Source organism: Drosophila eugracilis, unplaced genomic scaffold (genome assembly GCF_018153835.1).
Source record: "Drosophila eugracilis isolate 14026-0451.02 unplaced genomic scaffold, ASM1815383v1 contig_415, whole genome shotgun sequence".
NCBI classification, from domain to species: Eukaryota; Metazoa; Arthropoda; class Insecta; order Diptera; family Drosophilidae; genus Drosophila; species Drosophila eugracilis.
Window position 1 is genome coordinate 775550 of NW_024573278.1, and position 19410 is coordinate 794959.

General features: G+C 41.6%; 4 protein-coding genes across 8 annotated transcripts in view; 1 reads left to right on the plus strand and 3 right to left on the minus strand.

Moving 5' to 3' along the window:
* Positions 1-8453, minus strand: part of LOC108111514 (extracellular sulfatase SULF-1 homolog) — a 29369-nt gene extending 20916 nt beyond the window's left edge. The window contains exons 1-2 of one of the 3 annotated variants that reach the window (XM_017221032.2): positions 8219-8453; positions 462-504 (exon numbers count right to left, since the gene is read on the minus strand). The gene's annotated coding sequence lies outside the window, so the exon portion shown is untranslated. Of the gene's footprint in view, positions 1-461; positions 505-7772 lie in introns of all 3 variants that reach the window. The other 2 variants (XM_017221031.2, XM_017221030.2) reach the window with 2 other exon arrangements.
* Positions 8454-10046: 1593 nt separating this feature from the next.
* Positions 10047-12048, minus strand: LOC108111526 (serine/arginine-rich splicing factor 1B). Its single transcript, XM_017221047.2, has 4 exons — positions 11766-12048; positions 11267-11636; positions 10797-10945; positions 10047-10735 (listed from the first exon to the last, which is right to left on the minus strand). Exons 1-4 carry the CDS (start codon positions 11927-11929, stop codon positions 10627-10629), a joined length of 792 nt encoding a protein of 263 aa, XP_017076536.1. The 5' UTR covers positions 11930-12048; the 3' UTR covers positions 10047-10626.
* Positions 12049-12367: 319 nt separating this feature from the next.
* LOC108111504 (transcription factor Sp4) lies at positions 12368-15929 on the plus strand. The gene is made up of 5 exons (XM_017221017.2): positions 12368-12600; positions 12664-13034; positions 13089-14945; positions 15019-15220; positions 15282-15929. Exons 1-5 carry the CDS (start codon positions 12448-12450, stop codon positions 15516-15518), a joined length of 2820 nt encoding a protein of 939 aa, XP_017076506.2. The 5' UTR covers positions 12368-12447; the 3' UTR covers positions 15519-15929.
* LOC108111505 lies at positions 15919-19314 on the minus strand. Of its 3 annotated transcripts, none has more exons than XM_017221018.2 (3): positions 18837-19314; positions 17048-17520; positions 15919-16051 (listed from the first exon to the last, which is right to left on the minus strand). In XM_017221018.2, the coding sequence occupies exons 1-2, from the start codon at positions 18938-18940 to the stop codon at positions 17085-17087; spliced, it is 540 nt and encodes a 179-aa protein (XP_017076507.1). In that variant the 5' UTR covers positions 18941-19314; the 3' UTR covers positions 15919-16051; positions 17048-17084. The 3 variants fall into 3 exon arrangements, with proteins under 3 accessions (XP_017076507.1, XP_017076508.1, XP_041674834.1); XM_017221019.2 differs by having other exon boundaries at positions 15919-16098; XM_041818900.1 differs by lacking the exon at positions 15919-16051 and having other exon boundaries at positions 16227-17272; positions 17366-17520; positions 18837-19308.
* Positions 19315-19410: the final 96 nt, after the last annotated feature.

A 19410-nucleotide genomic window follows, 5' to 3' on the forward strand; every position in this document is an offset into this window, starting at 1 on the left:
GAAAAAGCTGGCAATGCCCTTAAATAGACGAAGCTGGCCAAGATGGGAGCTTGGGTGCCCATGGGTCGAATCGGCAGGCGGCAGCGGCGGCGGTGGCGTTGGCCAAATGCGTGCAAAAATGTTGCCACTTCTCTCGAATGGTTTTCTCGACTCGGCGATTTCCCAGGCCCCAAAGTGAATTAAATGCAGACGCGTGATTTTGCACATTAATTACGGGCCTCCCCCATAGACCACTTCACCCCCAGGATTTCTGGAGGTGAGAGTTCGTACCACAGGCAGTGCATCGAATTGCCCTGCTTCAGGGGAAGCGAGCCGGAAAGGAACTCAATGGATATGCCAGCTGCATCCACCCAAGTGCGAATAAACGGATTTTATGGACCGCAGCTTTGGCTAATTACCTGCTCAGAGGTAAATTGCGTAATTTTAATTCAGGGACGATGCGTATTTAGCTTAAAACTCACCTTAGCTTTCAATATAGTAGACTTCCGTGTAGGTTTAGTATATCTGCAAGAAAACAGAAATAAAATGATTAACACCTTGCCAGAGAGAGAGAGAGTGTAAATAAGATAGTGAGAAATGAAAGACAGCTGGAAATCCTTAATCAAGCAGCCCTATCATTTATTCATCTCAATTAAAACAGCCCGTGCTCCCCACTCAAGCCGGTTGACACTTTCAAGAAGCCAACTGCTAAGACTCTCGTGAACTTTCTGCTCATTTACAACTGACACATTTGCACCTGCCTCACAGCTAAATGAGCGGAATGATTGATAGTTGGCCGCCAGTGGAATGAGTGACGACTCAGCCGTGACCCGAGCCAGGAGTTTTCCTTAGCCGGGGTAAATTTCCATCTGTCAGCTGTCAGTTTTGAATGTTGGCAGGCGCTGAACTTGGCATTTTAATTGAGTGCAAAAAAAAAAACATAAAACAAAACGACTGCAGTGCGAATGTAAATGCGAGTTAATAGGATTTCAGTTGATGAGTGAAGGAGCTAAACTTGCTCTAAAATCCGGTATGCATAGGGTATCAGTGTTTCGTTCTGATTCTCCAAGCTACTTCCGAGTTAAGGCCAGCTTGTTTGGCTTTTATTGAACAAACAGCTGCCGTTTACCTGACTTCAGGTGAGCGGTTGTTGTTTTCTCATTTTTATGACTTTTCTGCTGCTGCTGCTGCTACTACTGCCACGTTGCGTATGCGCAATGCACGCCCCCGTTTGGAAGTCACATTTTAACCTAGTTCTTTTGGCCTTTCAGCAGTTTGTTTTCTATGTTATCGCCAACACCTTTCGAGAAAGTGTTCTCTTGACATGCAACTAGGACCTTTCCGGTAACTCTTCCCCTAGGCCACCTTGAACGAATTAACAAAATCAAATCGTATAAAATACGATCTAACTGATACTGCACCCATTGCGTATACGCAGTGTTCGCGAATAGGAAGGCAAGCAAAGTGAATGTTAACAGTCTATCTCCCGAGTTTATTTGCCTGCCTATTCGGGCCGCGTATTTACGGGCTTATTTACATACAAGAGACAGGCAAACAGAATGAAAGGGAAAAACCTAAACTGTTTTGATTGCAGGTAAACAAAGCAACCAACCAGCCAACCGACTGACTAACTGGCTGGCCGAGGAAGCAGCCAACTCTACGTTATTGATTGCTGTCCATTTATCATGCCGCTTGTTTATCAACAGACCAGAACTTTTGATAAGAGCTCCCCTCCAAATCTTCCGCCGTTGGAGTCATTGATCTTGGGCTTACTACTTGGGACTTGACACTTGGTGACTTGTGACGGACTATTGCGTATTTCCCCCTAGAGATACACTCAGAAAAACATAGTTAATGTTATATACTTTTAATGGTTTCCATGAATTTGATGATTAAGTAGTTGGAAGTTATGGAATGATGTCAATATGAGCATTTATTTTAACTTAACTTTAAAGGTTAACTAACTTTCTCTCTCTGCAGATACAGACTATTGAACAGGTAGTTGCACGGCGATGATTTCATGTAGCCAAATGAACAATGCAAATAGACAATCAATTCGTATGGCAGACAATAACGACTTTCGTAGCGCTTCATTGGTTTTCAGAGGGAAGTGAAAATGGAAGTTACGCACCAATTACCATCAGTAGAGAGTCTGGAACAGCATTCCACATGACATACGTAGAAAAATATTACAAAGCTTAAGCAAATAATATATAGCTTTTGAGGCATCGCAACAAGTCAAGACATTAAAACATCACATTAATAAGCGTTATTTCCATTACAACCCACATCGAATGGCCTGTCATAAAAAACAAATAAAAAAATGGTATTTATAGCTAAAGTAAGTTATATCGGACAATAATCAATGCCACAAACAAGCTGACAAGTATTTATATATCAAATATAGAAACACACGCAGAAAAGTGTAATAAACGCCCTCGGCTAGTGCTGAGTTTTGATTGAGTTCGAAATGGCACATGCAAATCAGAATTACGAATTATTATTATTGCCAGCGCTATATTATTTTTATAGCTGTAATGATTTTCAATTGCATTCTCGAAAGCGGCTTTTAATTGACTGCCGCGCAGAGTATTTTAACCGAATCAATTATTCAGCATTTTAACAATTGATTGAGCGTTCTGGGCAGGGAGATTATTTATGGATTGTGTCTCATAGGGTCGGTTTGAATTCTGGGCTCCGTTGTTCTGCGCCTGTCAGGTGTCGTTAATTTTCCCCGGTAAAATTCAAAGAGGTCTCAGCCAGGGAAAGGGCAAAGAGCATGAGGCATTAAACATGTTTGGGTCGGCTCATTTCTTGCCTTCTTCTCTGCCATGGACTTTGACAAAATGAGGGCTATAACATTCACAGAAAACAATGCGTATTCAGAATGTGCGTATGATATATTTGTATCAATTCGTCAATGTAGGAATTTGTCTTAAGAATTTTGGATTTAACTCTGAACGGAAATGCCACAGTGAAGGGTTTCCCTTAAGCCAAACAATTGCTTCACCAGAAATTACTTGCAAAGGTCCCACAGAAACTACCTGATAAATCGCACTCGCATACGTTGACAGCAATACAAATCGCTTTGGCGTAACCAACTTGGAATTCTTGGAAATATTTTCAATTAGCACTCGGCAGCGATTTGGAGAATTATTAAACCTCACAGAGCTCTGTTAAATATTACCAAATTATTCATAAACATTAATATGTGTATTCACAAAGCATCATCATTAATCATCGGTTACGGTAGTTTCAAGATCATTTAGCATGAGATTACTACTTTTAGTCTCTCTCTAAGATTTATGGTTTTTCAACACCCCAAAGTCGGCGCTAAATTTCTTTTGATTTTTAAGCAAACTGGAAAGCATAGTAATTTAAAAAATCGAAATCTGACAATTTAAATATTCTTTCCCGATTTTAATTGCTATTTTCATCGCATATACAAGCGAGCGAAGGTGTTGGTTCGTGTTTGGTCTGTGAAAAACCACATGTGATTTTCCATTATTAATTTGTTTTTCTCGTAAACAATCACGAACTTTTATTGATGTTATGAATGTGATTCTTAGTGCCTCCTCGTTGGGTTATATGGTGCAAAACGAAATTGCGGAAAATGTGCAAATGTGATGGTTTTAGTGCTGAATTTGCCTCTGGATCAGGTATCCAAAATGTTTTCAGTAGATGGTTATTGAAAAACCAAATCACATGATGTTTTTATTTCTAATAAAAGCACTTGTACATGCAAAATTGTAGGATGAATAACTCGGTTTCTTAATAATAAATAAAAGGCAATGGTTATTAGTAACTATTATTATTAACAATTTTCTATTTGTTTTTCTAATATTTCTACATAAATATTGAATTGTTTTGAATACCTTACGGTTTTCTTCCCATAAACATTTATCATCAATGTTTATAAACAAAGTGCAGTTTTCCGGAAAGTGTAAGTAAACGATGTCTACAAAATTGTGTTTGTAAAAATAAAAACCTGAAGATTAAGAAGACTGCAGTTTGTCTAACATTGTTTTTCCTGCGAATTTTCATAAAAACAAAATATCAATCAATAGTTTATTTTTCCTAGGGTATTAAGACATTTCGTCTAGGAGTGCAAGGCAATTTTCTCGTTTTGTTTCCTTTCTTTTGTTAGCTGGTGGTTTTTTCTTCTAGCCACACTCCCTTTTCATTGCCCACTTCATCCTAGCCAGGTTGGGACTGAACCTAAGTCTGGGAATGGGAATGGGTCTGGGACTGGGTAGGTTTTGCTCTCATTTTGCCTTTTTTCACGCTTATTATGTGTTGTTTGTGGTTTGTTGTTGTAGGTTTTATTTTGCACATATTTACTATAGGTTTGTATATATATATATATTTCTTTTTGGTTTAAATGTTGTCAGACAGGATTTTCCACTTTAATGCAGTCGACGTCGCTGCTTTTTGGCGCGTTTCTGCCGCACAGCTCATCATGGATCATGCCCCTTTTCCCACCGCCACCTCGTCACCCTTAAGTTTATAAGTTCAGCCTGCGTGCACCACTCCACAATCCGTTGCCACAATCCTTCCTGCAGCTGCTGCTGATGTTGCTGCCTCTGCTGCTGCCGCGGCCACCATTCAGGTTAATGCAGTCTTTATTCATTTCATATTTCTAAGCGCATTATGTGCTGCGAGCCTTGCTCACAATATTAGCAAAAATTATGTTAATCCCTTTGGGCTGGCTGGGTAATCCTTTCTGTGCCCGTCCTTGCAGTCTTTAGCTTTTCTAGCTCCACAGCCAACGGAGGCGCGTTAAATTATTTTAATAGCCGCTTACAATTACCAGGGCCAACCCCCACGGCTCAGGGTAATGTTTTTAATGTTTGACGCGATTTGCTGCCTTTTCGCTGGCGTTTTAAAACGCGCCTTGCGGCCAGACAAGCGGCCAAGTGTATAGTACAGGGCAAGTCATAAAATAGGACTGCAAACCGATGGAGCACGATAAGTTCATGGTGAGACTCGTCAAGGAGGGCAAAGCTAAAAATAAATACAATCGCACATCCATCGAGCTATATACTCTTAGAGTTTGGTTATTCAGATAGCTTGGGAATCTTAAAAAACAATCTAAGTAGGGTTCTATCTTGATATTATGGTGTCAAAATCTTGGAAGTTTACATGCCCTATTTGAGTGTTCCCAACATCAATCTGCGGACCGCTTCCTATCTTTAATAGTTTCTTAAACATTTCAATTCGAAATTCATTGAATTCCCAATTAACCCCAGATAGTGCGAGTTCGCCACCCATTGTCCTTATCAGTTTTTCAGAGGGACAAAGAATAATTGAAATTGATGCCCGGGTACATGTGTTAATTTACACTTGCTTATAGAGTGATATGCATAACCAGCTGCTACATTGGGCGTCACATTTTCCATTCATAGAGCGAGCTGCATATGCAAATTGAGGCGTTTAAAATCGCACACAAATCGCTTGCGTACCGCAATTAAACGGCGCCCCGAAACGCGTGCCCCATGGAACCCGCCTCCCGGTCGGTTTTTATGGCTGTATTTAATGCGAGCCATGTCTGGCCTGGTAACAGCCCATATAGGCATAGTTTGCGGCTAATGACTTTGCATCGTAGATCGGGAATCAGAGGAATCGTAAGGCGGGAGGGGGAGGAATGCAAATGGGAAATGTCGGAGACGCCTTGTCCACTCATTAAGTGGTGTTGGTCAACCAGTTCTGAGGACAGCATGATGGATTGCCGGCCAGCTGAATAACTCAGCCCCCAATCGCTCATTCAGCTGGCCATTCATTCATCCATTCGGTCGGCCTGTCGACGTATCGTATCGAGCGGACCAAAACTGAGCCGAAACCGAAACCTGATTGCGGTAAAAGGCCAAATTGGACCGTTCTCGTTGCCCTGGTCGATGCCTCGGGGCCAGCGTTAGTCATCGTCATCATCATGAGAGCCTTATCCCGCTGAATTGACCGAATTAAAGCTTTGGGATTGCGTGGAGCAGGCAAACCAGTTTCCGCCTGCCAACGACTCTAACTCCGACTGCGACTCCAAAAAGGCCAGGAGAAATTGCCACAGTCAAAACAATTAGACAGACGGACCAGGCTCGCGTCTTCAACTTGTTGCCGCCGCCGCGGATAAAAGTTTGTGTCTTGTGTTGGTAAAAGTAAAAAGTGTCTAATTAAATGCTTGGCCCGACTGCCAGCGGAAAATACGACGGTCTTAAATGTAAATTAAACTGTACGAAGGGAAAATACTCTTTATAAAAGAAATCATTCAAATAGAAATATATATTAAAATCATAATACTAACTATATCTGTTGCATGACTAATTCCTGAAATGTATTACTTAAATTGAAAATGTTATACTGAAAGTTAAAAATAAATATTTTAGATCTCGGAAATTTGATGACTCATTTACAGGAAATAAAACATATTAGCAAACTTTAGTTCTCATTTATACGCAAAGCTTATCTTATCAGTAGTGGTTGGGACTTTATCATCTTTAAACCAACAAAAGTCTTGTTTTACAGAGAATTAGCTGTTTTAGAAAATTGCATTTCGCACGTGATTTATTGGGTAGAAACTGGAAAACTGGCTTTACCCAGTGTACGTAATTTCAGATTCATCAGAAAATTCCCACAATTAGTCGTTACTTAGTAAATATTAAGGGTTGTTTTGTATTACGCATTAAATTTAATTTTCCCAAACACTATAAGCCAATGGACCCGACCTTTCAAGGCAGGGAACCACGGACAAACAACAATTAACATAAATTGCTTACGCGATGCGGCCCATTGAGTGCGGACAACAAGGGGTTAAGGGGTCACAGTTGCCGCCCGTCAATCATTCGAGCAAACGAACTGCGGCACTTGAATGGTCGAGCTGCAAGGGTTTCCCATTTCCACGGCTGCCAGTTGCCGTTTGCCTTTTTTTACAGCTCCAGCGGAAACTCCAGAATGCACCTGTCGCAAAGCGGCGGTAGGTGTGATAAGCATCTCATCACAACAAAAGATTAACAGGCAGGAGAGGGACAAAGAGCAGAGGGCGGTCACATGGACAGGTCTCCGATTAGAGACGCACAGGCGGCAAGGTCTCAAACGACCTGCCTGCACAGATTATGCACTGTTAAAAATAAGGGGACATATGAGCAAAAAATACGATTTTCTAACTAAAAAATAATTCTTAAGAAGAAACCAAATTATAAAATATTATTTTTATTATTTTTTTCAAAAACAAAAACCCAACCAAAACATATGTAATTTTTATTTCATAACTCAAGTTTTTCTTCAGTGCACACTTAGACGAACAGGAAACCACCTGGAAGGAGACCTTGGAGACCCCTAGGTAGGTTGTATTGCAAGCAGTTAGGTAGTTGCCACAAGGGCAACACCTTTGGGTTGACAGATCGAATTACCAAAGAAGCACCCTAGGAAGCTGCCAAGTGTCGGTCCAAAATGGTGCTCCTAACTGGGTCACATTACCAATGTCAAGCAATCGGAATCGAGTCTTACTTTCACTAAGAAATGATGCGGAAGTGAATGATGAATCCGTAGTAGAACAACGATTCAACAGGATGGAATGCTTAATGAGGATCATAAACAGCAATAATGCACGAATCGTTTGTATCAGCCGATCTTGACCGTAAAACTAATTTCAGGTTATGATCAATAAAAAACCTTTTAAGTTGCCAGCAAGAACAATGACTTCTCCTAGGGAGATTGGCTGATTTTGCGATTTAATTTGCCAATTTTAACGATCGCAGCTATTCCCTGGGCATGCAAAACATCCATAAAAATGCACTTTTTACCTCTGTGTGTGTTTTTAACGTGAACTAATTGTAACTTTAACACTACACCGTGCAATACGATAGCGATTGAGTTTACTTCGAGTGCTGTCTACTTATTATTTGGACACTTCACCTTCTATTTATAGTCCGCGTCGTGCCCAAGTGGTCTTAAATTAGACGATAAACCCGGTAATTGGTTGTACAATCGCGATTGATTAAAAGCTTCCACTAGGTAGGAAGATAGGTCCGGCCAAACCGGAGCAGTTCAATAAAATTGCAGCCGAACAAATGACGATGATAAGCCGGCCACACCAACGCAATGAAGGGCCCGCCGACCCGGTGAAACACTCTATTAGATCCCACGAGCTTCGAATATCTCTTCTCCTTCAAAGACTGCCCACGAAACTGTATATGTTCAACAGTTTGTCTTGCACTTTTCGTATTATTTATTGTTTACGTGGGCTTACAATTTGATTTGCAAGGCGATCTCTTTGTAGGGTTTTCCGAATTTTTTCGCGCACTTTTACTTAATGCTGTTTTTTGTTTTGTGATATTCGAATTTCACTCAAACTTTTATATTACAGTAAAGGGCTTCCGAAATACGCAAATAGAGTATATAAACTCTTCAGCGACCATTCCGTTCCGTTCGAAATTAAAAACAAACATTGACCAGTTTCCACGCGCGTCCGAACAGCTGGCGATTTTTTTTTGAAAAACCCAACAACAAAGTGCGGCGGTTTCTTATATAGTTTGTTTGCCAGACTGACCGTACCACAAAATAGGAAAAAACGCCTTCTCTTGTGAGGATATATGGGATTTTGTGCTGTTGTACGGCAATGTAACATTAATGAAATAACAGAACTCTGTTACAATTAGTTGGCGGGTTCTTTAAATTTATTCTATGTGGAAATTTTTAGCCAACTACTAGAGAAATAGCTTTAGTAATTGTAATTTTACCATTAAATATAGTTTTCCTAGATATTATAATTTATCAGTTAAATCGAAGTGGTAATTGATTGCGAGAGACCTAAAAATAATAGGTCTTTAAAGATATTTTTATTTTGTCTGATATTGTTATGGTTTTATCAATCAAATTTGAAACTTTTAGTCTTCATTTTTTTTACTTTAAAGCTCTAGTAAAATACCCAACATAATTAATTAAACAATACATTGTAATTCCAGTTTGGGTGTTATATTTATTGAAAAGGGTGGATTATATTTCAAAAATATGTTAAAACTATGGCTTGTAGGTTGCTCGAAAAGCAAAGAGAACGCCGAGTTTATCCGTTCTCAAGTCTAAAATTGCTTTTTGTTGGTATTAATACTTTGTTTTGGGTAAAAGAAAGTTCATGCAAATGGTGTGGGCTATAGTCGGGGCTATTGGATATTCGCCCTTCTAGTCAAAACATGGAAAACAAAAACGCACACGCGACAATTGCCACTTTTCGGAGGCAACAAGACCAATGGAGACGAAAGAGTTGGGAGGAAAAGTATTTTATGTAAATTAATAACTAATAAACGCAAATTAAAATTTAAGTAAAATAAGTGTGGCAATCGAACATACCACTGAGAGGCGAAACAGAGGGAGACTGGAACGGATCGCAGCGGACCAGACCAAGGACCACTATCCACTATCCAGCGTTGGGCGCAAGTCAACGTTGGATGATGTACAGCAAATCCATGAAATGTGAACGACAGGGGCGCAAAGGCCTCGAAATACGCGGTTCCCTGGGTGAGCTAGTGTCTTGGGTGCGATCCAAAGAAGGCGACAACAACACGTGTGAGTCTGTCCAAGCGAATCCTAATCCCGACCGTTAGGCGGATGCCGAAGGGGCGAGGCTCGAAGAGATGAGGCCGAGTCCGAATTTGTTCGCTTTTGTCCTGTCCAAGGGTAACTCAAGTGTTCCTCAACGACATTATCCTCCTCCTCCACACATCCGTTAACCTGAACACGACCAAAACTCACATACAAAATCCTTCAACAATGCGAAATTCCTGTCTCCTCCTCCGAGGTGCGAGTTAGCCGTGGGACACTGTATCCCACGTTGTCTTATCGAAGGGCTTAGAACAATCCTAAATCCAAATCCAATCCTGATTACTATCTCATAAACAATATTATGTTTATAAGATCTATAGACATGTCCTGCCTCCTCCTCTAAATTCAATCCAAATTTATCCAAATCCACTCCAAAATCAACTTTAAAATATCCTCCTCATCCTCCTCCATTAATCCTCATCCTCCTCATCACTCTCCAAACATAAACGCGCAAAATGGGGAAGAGAAGAAAATAAAAATTAAAGTATTAATAGTTTGTTTATCAATGTGGTTGACATTGCGTTGTGTTCGGATTCTAATTCGTTTCTTTCTCTCATTATAAACATATTTATTCTGTATCGATGTTTGTTGTTTTCGTTAAGGTAGATTCAAATAAATTATGCAGCCAAAATTTGGTTTATAATATAATTTTAGTGTGCAGATGCAGAGCAAAGGCTCAAAATAAAACAAAAGCAAATCAAGGAATACTAAGGGATGGTGGCCAAAGAAAATTCCCTGTTTTACAATTGCTATGTTGAACTGTTTTTTGTCAAATTATGCCCGGTGGATTACAATTTAAGAGAACTTCTCTGTTTCTTAGCATGTGTGATACAGTTGGAAAAGCAAGTGTTTTCTTTAAATATGTTGGCCTTGATGAGAGTTCGGAACTTGACTGAACAAACTTGATTTTTTCAGATGGCTTGGATAGTCAATTTACAAAGGTGTATGCTTGGGGGGTCTTGAACATATATTGAATGGAGTTTCTTAATTTAGCTTGCTTTTCCTATTGTTTCCTGCTCGTAGAAATATTATAGATTAATGGATAATGCTTGGTAGTGTTTAATAGTTAGAGCGTGAGCGAGACCTGGAATAAGATTGACGTCGCACTGGGGAGTAGGTGGGAGTGCCCCGACGGCGCGGTCTCGACGAGAAAGAACGAGAACGCGATCTGCACAGAGGGATTTTATGAATACATATTGAAAGATTAACTGTAGCAACATTTAAATTACCTGTCGCGGTAGTCACGGCCACCACCACCGCCGCCACCACCTCCACCACCGCCTCCTCCTCCGCCGCCACCACCTCCGCTGCTGCCACCGCCGCCACCACGGTCATTATCGCCGCTATCTTCTCGTACGCGAATGTAGGCAACCTCTCCCTAAAAGCAAAACATATTATTAATTTCAGAATTATTCTTGAAATAAAATTAATAACAACAATTAGACAAAAAACGAATGAGTTGCATCTGCGGTAACATAGTTGCACGACTTTTAAATCAGAAGCTACTTTTAATATTTTAAAATGCGTTGCCAGCAATTGAGTGAATAACAAATTAAGGAACCATCGGCATGCTAGAAACCCTATAAAAATATTCCAACTGGTGAATAATGTATGTTGACGAAAATGCAAACCAAAATCCTCAAACTTGAAACCGAATGCATTTGAATAATTCCAAATGGTGAACAAAGAATTAACATACCTCATGCGAACGGAAGCGGGAGTCGTCTAGCTTTTTGATCGCGTACTTCATGTCCTCGTGGCGCAGGAATTCAACCACACCTGATCCATCCTTGTAGGTATCTGCAAAGCAAACGTCGCCGGCCTCGCGCATGTGATCCTTGAGATCCTGCCACGACCCGGAGGCAGGTAGTCCTGTGACCATGACACGGTACTGTGACCTCTTGGCCGGTGGTCCGCGTCCGCCCATGCGTCCACCGCCGTCGCGGCCGCGATCATTGCGGTTTCCGCCGCGATAGCTGCCCGGTCCACCACCTCGTGGAAACTCTACACGCAGACGATACCCATCATAGTCGTACCCATCGCGCGCCTTCACAGCATCATCAGCATCACTGTTGTCGCGCCAGTAGGGAAGGGGAGCCAGTAGAAAACATATTTCAAAGGGGAGCGAAGAGTAAAGAGTGAAAATTAGTTGGGAGTCTTGTCCACCAGCTGAGCTAATGTGTATTCGCATTACTCACCGCGCATCTTCGAACTCAACAAATGCAAATGGCGGCCCACGCCGATTTTTTAGGTCCACAAACGTAACTTTGCCGAACTTGTGGAACAGATCCTGAATATCCTTAGTGCGGATATCTGGTGGAAGGTTACCCACATAGATGCGGCACTCGTTGCGTGAACCCATTTTCTCCAGTTTAATCAGACGTTTACCTCGACTTGGTTGCCTAAGTTCTAGTTCGATTTGCACAGAACTTTTCCCTGTCACGCTCACAAAGATAAATGGCCGACGCAGTATGACCGTTACCAAGAGTGGAGAAAATCCAATAGTCTTTTCAAGGGTGTTTCTAAAACTATCGATAACCTTAGTGGTGATATATTGCTGGAGATGGTCATTTCGGAGCTCATATTAATGGATACCGTTATACATCTAAAATATATGTGTTCGCTGTCGTTATATAATATATATTTAATTTTTGCACTTTTAATTTAAGGTGTATATATCTGTTTTCATAAATAATATCAATGTGTAAATATATATGTTGGCGATAGCTTATCGCGTTATCGCCATTCACCAACTTGCGCTGGAATTGCAGTTCCACCTCTAACAGTGAGCGTCGTTCAGACGAAAAACACAACAAATATTTGCATGTGCAATAAACCAAACATAAATAGCATTTTGCCAACCATTAAGTCAACGGGAAAATGGCTGCGGCCGGAAACAACGTCCGCTGTATTAACTACTACGACCTGTGTCGAATTTGCACGGACAGCAGCGACCATAAGACGGACATCTATTCGCCCGAGGGACGCGCCAAGAACCTAAGCCACAAGATCCTCGAGTGTCTTTCGCTACAGGTAACAATAATATACCAAATAAATATATTTTTTTGATAAACCTTCTAATCTCTCTTCTTGCAGATCGATGAAAAGGATCGCTTGCCCAAAGTTGTGTGTGCGCAGTGCGTGCAGCTGGTGGAGCAGATCTACGGACTCCGCGCCACTTGCCGCAATTCCCAGACTATGCTGAGCAATTGCCTAAACATTCGCCCGCCACCAAGCACTGACAAGCTATACATCCGGGATGCAGTTGACGAGTCAGGCAAGAGTCTCAGTGTGGCGCAAGCGGCACCAGCAGGCTCCAACGGACCTCAGCAGTCCGGAAACCTGTTAAACACCATCATCCAGGCGGTGGGTATGCAGCCCCAGCAGCAATACACCATCACAGTGGACAATGGGATACAGCAACACCAAGTTCCTTCTGAAGTGCAAATTAAAAGCGAAAGGCAAACGTGAGTGGAAAATTTATTCTCTTAAGATCTTTAATAAAGAATATCCTCTCTTAGTGCTTTGGAAGAGTTTATCCGTCTTAAGCCGGACATAAAAATAACACCGCTGGGAAAGAAGGATTCCATTACTCCCGCCAAAGCCCAGCAGGCACCTCTGCAACCGCAAGCTGTAACGACTACAGTAAACACTCCTCAGTTGCAGTTGCAACCGCAGTTAGGCGAGCAACTGCAGCCTCTCTGGCAGCAGATTCAGCAACTTCAACTACATCAGCAGCTTCAGCAACTCACAAGCCAGTTGCAGGCCACCACACAGTACTCCGCCACCCAGGAGGATTCAACCAATCCTGGCGACAGTAAAAAGCCCAAGTTGAACTTTGTGCTCTCTTCGCCAACGGCACCCCAATTTACCACCGCATTGCCCCAGTTTGGGGGTAGTCAGCCTCAAATACAGTTGCAATTGATGTCCGGAGGAGGTGCAGTTGCCAATTCGGGGGCTGGGCCTGCCCAGTCGCAATTTAATGCCGCTGCCCTGCTCTCTAGTCTGGCTGCTCCGCAGTCTACTCCTAATCTGCTCTCCCCGAACAAGTGTTTTCTGCCCATCACAATTCGCGACGAGAACTCGGACCAGCAGATTGTGGCTCATATAGACACCAAGAACCTCGTGCTGCCAACCACCTACCAAGTACAGATGAAGCTTCAGCCTCAACTAGCCACCGCGGATGGCCAACCAATTATGCAGTTGACACCCACCTCGATTCCGGCTACTCTGCAGCTAACACCACAGACTATGGGGAATACCGGTACCAACTTTCAGGGTACGGCCACTGCTGTGGCGCAGAACCAGTTTCTGGCTCCCCAGCTTCCACCACCGCAGTCCATCCAGCAGCAACAAACCCTTACCCAACTGCCTAACACGGCACAAGTTACCTCTCAGCAAATCATAAGATCTCCACAGACGAACAACACTAATTCACAATTGGTAATAAGGAATGTGACCAATATCCCTACGACTCCCACTACACCCACGAGCACCAAAGAGGCGCTGACTTTCAAGACACCTTCTCCAAAGCAAAGGCAGATGCCATCGCCGAAGAGCAAACCCGCAGTGGTCTCACCCTCTGGAGGAAGCAATGGCACAGCTAACAACGAGTTCAAGCGCCTAATGACACAGACAAGGCCCCCACAGGTAAAGCAGCAGCAACCCGCTGCAGTCGCTGCATCTGCACCACAAACGACGGTCATAGCCAATCAGGCTGCCATGCAACGACTCTCCTCTAATACAACCATCACTAAAGTCGCCAAACAATCCGCTCCTACTTCTGCAGCGGTACCAACACCTAGTCCCGCCAAGCTACCCATGCTAAACAAGCAGAATATTACCATTAGTCGAATCTCAATGCAAACACCTCCCAAGCCACAACTGAAGCCTCCTGCGACAGCCGCTTCTACTGCTCCTCAGCCCATTCCTGTTTCCGTACCCGCACTCAACCAAACACAGCCTCCCCCCTTGGCCGCGCAACACAAAAAGATCGTTCGCAAGCCACCAGAAAACCAGGAAACGCCTGCGCAGAAAAAACCAGCTCGGCCACCACAGCAGATTCTGCCCTCGCCAAATCAGGAAGGTCAGAATGCGACTAATAGCGAAAACGACGCACTTTCGTCACTCGCAACTCCTGCCCTCATTTGCCCAACTTGCAAACGTGAATTTAAGAAGAAAGAGCACCTCACCCAGCATGTGAAGCTTCACGCTGGCTTGAGACCCTTTAAATGTTCAGAAGAAGGCTGCGACAAGACCTTTAGCCGAAAGGAGCACTTGTCACGGCACTTGATTTCCCACTCTGGCCAAAAGATGTACACCTGCGAGGTGTGCAAGAAGCCCTTCTCACGGAAGGACAACCTGAACAAACACAAGCGGTGAGTAAATAATACATATCTTATTAAGTAAATTTGAATCTTAAATTAAACAAAACCTATTGTTTCTCAACAGGATTCACACTCAGCCAACCAACGAAACGCTTTATTGCTGCGATGTGTGCAATAAGAATTTCGCCACCAAGTTGCATTACGAGAAACATCGGGAAATGCATAAGAAAACTCGGCCGGAAAGTGTAGCTCCGGCTGCCACTGTCCCTTCTGCAGGAGCCAGTGCGCCTCCTCAAGTCCGTAGCAACGGTCAGGCCCCCAGTAAGGTGAGAGGTTAAACCAACTTAAAATAGCAACTACTAATAGCCTTTTATTTTCATTACATAGGCGGTTTACGAAATCAAACAACGCACTCCGCAGCAACAGCAGCAGTCACACAACCAACAGACGCATTCCCAAGCGCAGCCTGCCCAGATTATGCATGTGGTTACCACCCAGGACCTGGCAGGAAACACCATAACGATCACCCAATCACCCGACTCTAATATGCCCGCATCTCTGGCAAATTACGTGCAGCTAGGCTTTTCCCAGTTCCAGAATCCAAGCGCCCCAGCCGCCAAGTAATTAGTCTGTAAGCTCGAGAAGCTTACTTACCTCATATCCTAGTCCGCGGTCTATTCCATCTCTTGGTCGCATGTTCCTTATTGCTTTTAGTTTGCGTTTAGTTTACCTTTTATCTTTTTCTTTGTGCAATATTATTTATAAAACATGAATCGCGTTTTCACGATTCATTAGTATCCTTAATTTATTTTAGTTTACAGTCTGTGTTATTCAGTTTTTATTCAGAGATTCGCAGAAGTTTTTATTAGGATAAACCCTTAGAATTTTTGTGTAAAGTTTCCTATTGTAAGGCATTGTAAATATCCGTGTATCTATATATGTACAAGCTGAAAACAATTAATAATAGAATACCTTTTTTGGGTGAAAAGAATGATTCCATTGCAAAAATAAATATAATGTATAATTTATGGCAAATAGTGTTATGTGTATTTCGTTTGGTATTGCATTGGAGCCATAATTTTTGTAGCGCTACAAAGCAGATGGCAGGCGGACAGGCCCCAATGTTTACGTAAATATTTTTGGTAAGGCTCTTCCCGCTGAAAGTATGAATATCAGACGGTTAATCCAATGGTCGGCCAGATTTCTGAAAGATTTCCGAAAGATCACGTAATTCTAACTCTACCATGCGTACGAACGGGAAACAAATGCAAGCACGTTTCCGTCGGTTACCGAATTCAAAATTTATTAGCATTAAAGAAAACCAATTTCCAATGAATTTTCGTGTTTACGCATTTAATTGAGAATAATGCAATGTTTTAATACTTGGCGTGTTCGTATGGGAATTACATGGAAAGCTTACAAATAAGTTCGAAAACTAAATGGAAGACATCAGCAAGCAAGGAAACTCAACGTGTATAATACATTCAATTCTTTGGCCCAACAATTAACAATGATTATCAACTACAAACAAGGAAATAATCAGCAACTGCGATAAGAAGCAATAGGCAATAGCAGAACTCTAGTTACGTCACAGGATAATTCGTAAAATTCCCGATAGTGATAGTGCGATATGACTAAAACACAAAAAGGTGACAAATATTTGACACTTTTGATATACTAAATACCGGAAAAGAAATAAATATAATCAGGGGATATCAGTAAAGGCAATTTTCTAAAATACATTCAAAACAGTTTCAATAACTAGGCAGGAAAAAAGAAAAATGCTTAAATACTATAAATTTTGAGAATTTTGCAGTTTTCAATTATTGAGATAAGTTCAAATTCAAATTAATTAAATTTATAAATATATATTGGTTTAATACTGTTTAAAAGTCAGTTGGATCAGGATTAAGTGGAGCATTTTTGTTCGTATTATAAGAAAATTCAACGTATAACCAAATGAAGAGGTAGTGAAAGCATGTCGCTTATAGAAAAAAGATGTACATATATGGGATGCAAGAGCCAACAAACTATTTAAAACTACAGGTGAAAGGATTAAGGTCGTGCAGTGTTAGGACAATATGTGCCCCGCCACCAAACTTGAATCTAAGCGATTGAAGAAGTGCAATAAATAGATGAATATGACTTGCTACCTTGGGATCGTGGGGATTTTGGGGGTTTCTCTCCCTATCAGTTGTAGCCTAGGGCAAACTGGTTGACTTTCTGCACATCGCCCCACACCTGTATAGCCTGGATGTCGGATAGGGAGAAGAGGGTCTCATACTCGGTTATGAAATTGTGGCCCGAATCCCTGCCCTGGTACACCCGCATCATAGAGTTATCGTAGTCGAAGGCGAACTCAAGGCAAAACGAGGACTCTGTGGATGAAAGTTGGAGCGCCTCGTCAATCTCGTTCATAATGCGGGCAAAGCTCTGTGTCATATTGGGGTTCTTATCGCTAGCGCCTGTACCGTCGAAGATGTTCAGGTACTTTTCCTGATGAAGACTGCTCCACTCGCCGTTCCGTTTATAATTCTCGATTATCGTCTGTGTGGGGATGACCACCTTGAAGTGATACGTGATGTTGTCCGTGCAGTCCGGACTGTTGACAAAGTTCACCGAGAATCTGTGAAAGATTGAATAATAATTACATTTTTAAATCTCTTTCGTAGATCCCACCTAGGTGCTAATGATGTACATACTTGACAAACAAAATCGTGATTTAAGTAAGTTGTTAAAGAAATATTTTAAAGGTTTCTAATTGCTTTAACGACGATTAATTATGCCATAAAATGGGAAATCTGTTTTGACTTTTTAAATAACAATATCAGAATCTGGGGATACAAATTGTCTAAATTAAGTGCTCACGTGTATGAATTGTTCCTAAAAGCTTGAAAGCCCCGTGAGCAACGTCATAACTCATCACAAATAGTGTGCTCATGACGTCGCTTTTTGAATGTTTGACCCCACATTTGAAAAGCTTAGTCATCAGCATTGTTTGAATGGCACATGGCGGTTCGGCAAGTTTTTTTTCGGGACCGGAGCTCCTCTGAATGGTGATTAGGTGCGAAAACGTGCAAGGCATTTAAGGAATGTAATTGGAATTTTTGAAGACTGTCCGTCATGATTTTCATTGTTAATAGTCCCTTAGTCATAAAGTCTTTAGAATTTCCGTTTAAAAATAATAGTAATCTACAAGAACTACAAGTATCCAAGTTGGTATTAGGCGTTTCCAATGAAACACATGTATGGACATACTCATATACACATATCAGTAGCTCTTAGAAGTAACTTTATCGATCTACAGATAAGATAAAGAAATCAAGGTCTTGAGTTATCAAATGCTATCTATTGTTCAATCAAGAACCCGGATTCCAGAGTGATGTAACTGTTGGTTCTGATTTATTGAGATCATTTAACTATTCATAAGCTGATTAACAAACTTCCCATCATCATCTTCTTCTCGCCCTCATCTTTACCATTAGTTATGGCTATTGTTGTTTTTTCTTTAGAGCCGGCATCTTCAGCGCGTGTCTGATTTAATTTTCGTCTGGTGATGTCATGGGTGTGTTTGGGAACTGTTACAGTAAAACCAAACGATGTTTATGAGAGTTAGAGATTGCTTTATTACCGGCTATCATCACCTTATCGCTTAAAAAATAATTAACTCAAAAGTGGAATTTTTATAAATAGAACTGGGAAAACAGCATAAATTATTTAAATTTCATAGCCCATTTGTATGTTTCATGTGTGTGCCATAAATCGTTGGCGAGCTTGCGAGAATTTCGTCTAATCGGGTCACATCACATACCTACAACATTTTTGGGCCACTAAATTTACTGCACGCAAGGAGCCAATTTCTGCACCTTGGCTAGCAGGAAGTGCCTAATCGATTTTCTTAAAGTTCTTAGAATAGAATTCCAGGATATTTAAGGGACTTACTGCTGGGGATTCTGGAGTAGATTGCCGCTAATGGATAGCCTTGTTACGCGATCCGATGCATTAGCATTGGTGGGCAGAACGGCCAGGAACTTCACATCAGGCATCTTAAATGCGTTTTAAAATTTTTCACTTCTGTTGGGGTTTTATTTTTAGTCTGGTTTTTTAAATGCAAATTATATCCGGTAAATTGTAAATAATTTTGCTGTGGCAGTTGCCAACGGTTACAATGACTCCCAATAAAACTGGAGGGGGAGTAGTTAGCACTTGGGTGACTTGGTCAATACTGTTGGAGCTAACTCATATACGTGGTTATTTGAAGGGTACTTAAAGAGGATTTAAACCTAAAGCGTCACGGGTAAAGTACGTTAAATTGCATATTTGTTCAGCTTTTTTTGAACTAAAACGAAATAACCGTTCACTTTCGCGCGTGATTGAGAACTGAGGAGGAATACTTCTGGGGGAACCGGAGAGAACCGAATCCCAGCTGAGTGATCCCCCACACCTGTTAGCAATTAAATTCCGGACGCCAAAAAGAGAACAAATTTCCCTCTCATTGCAGTGTGACCGTGCTGGA

Bases quoted from the DNA above. Each gene is read 5' to 3' on its own strand.
- LOC108111504 (XM_017221017.2), top strand. From the start codon at position 12,448: ATGGCTGCGGCCGGAAACAACGTCCGCTGTATTAACTACTACGACCTG. The intron at 12,601-12,663 runs GTAACAATAATA...CTCTTCTTGCAG, and splicing joins TCGAGTGTCTTTCGCTACAG to ATCGATGAAAAGGATCGCTT. The intron at 13,035-13,088 runs GTGAGTGGAAAA...ATCCTCTCTTAG, and splicing joins ATTAAAAGCGAAAGGCAAAC to TGCTTTGGAAGAGTTTATCC.
- LOC108111505 (XM_017221018.2), bottom strand. From the start codon at position 18,940: ATGCCTGATGTGAAGTTCCTGGCCGTTCTGCCCACCAATGCTAATGCA. The intron at 17,521-18,836 runs GTAAGTCCCTTA...AATCTTTCACAG, and splicing joins CTACTCCAGAATCCCCAGCA to ATTCTCGGTGAACTTTGTCA.
- LOC108111526 (XM_017221047.2), bottom strand. From the start codon at position 11,929: ATGGGTTCACGCAACGAGTGCCGCATCTATGTGGGTAACCTTCCACCA. The intron at 11,637-11,765 runs GTGAGTAATGCG...GCGCGACAACAG, and splicing joins GTTGAGTTCGAAGATGCGCG to TGATGCTGATGATGCTGTGA. The intron at 10,946-11,266 runs GTATGTTAATTC...TTTTGCTTTTAG, and splicing joins CCCGCTTCCGTTCGCATGAG to GGAGAGGTTGCCTACATTCG.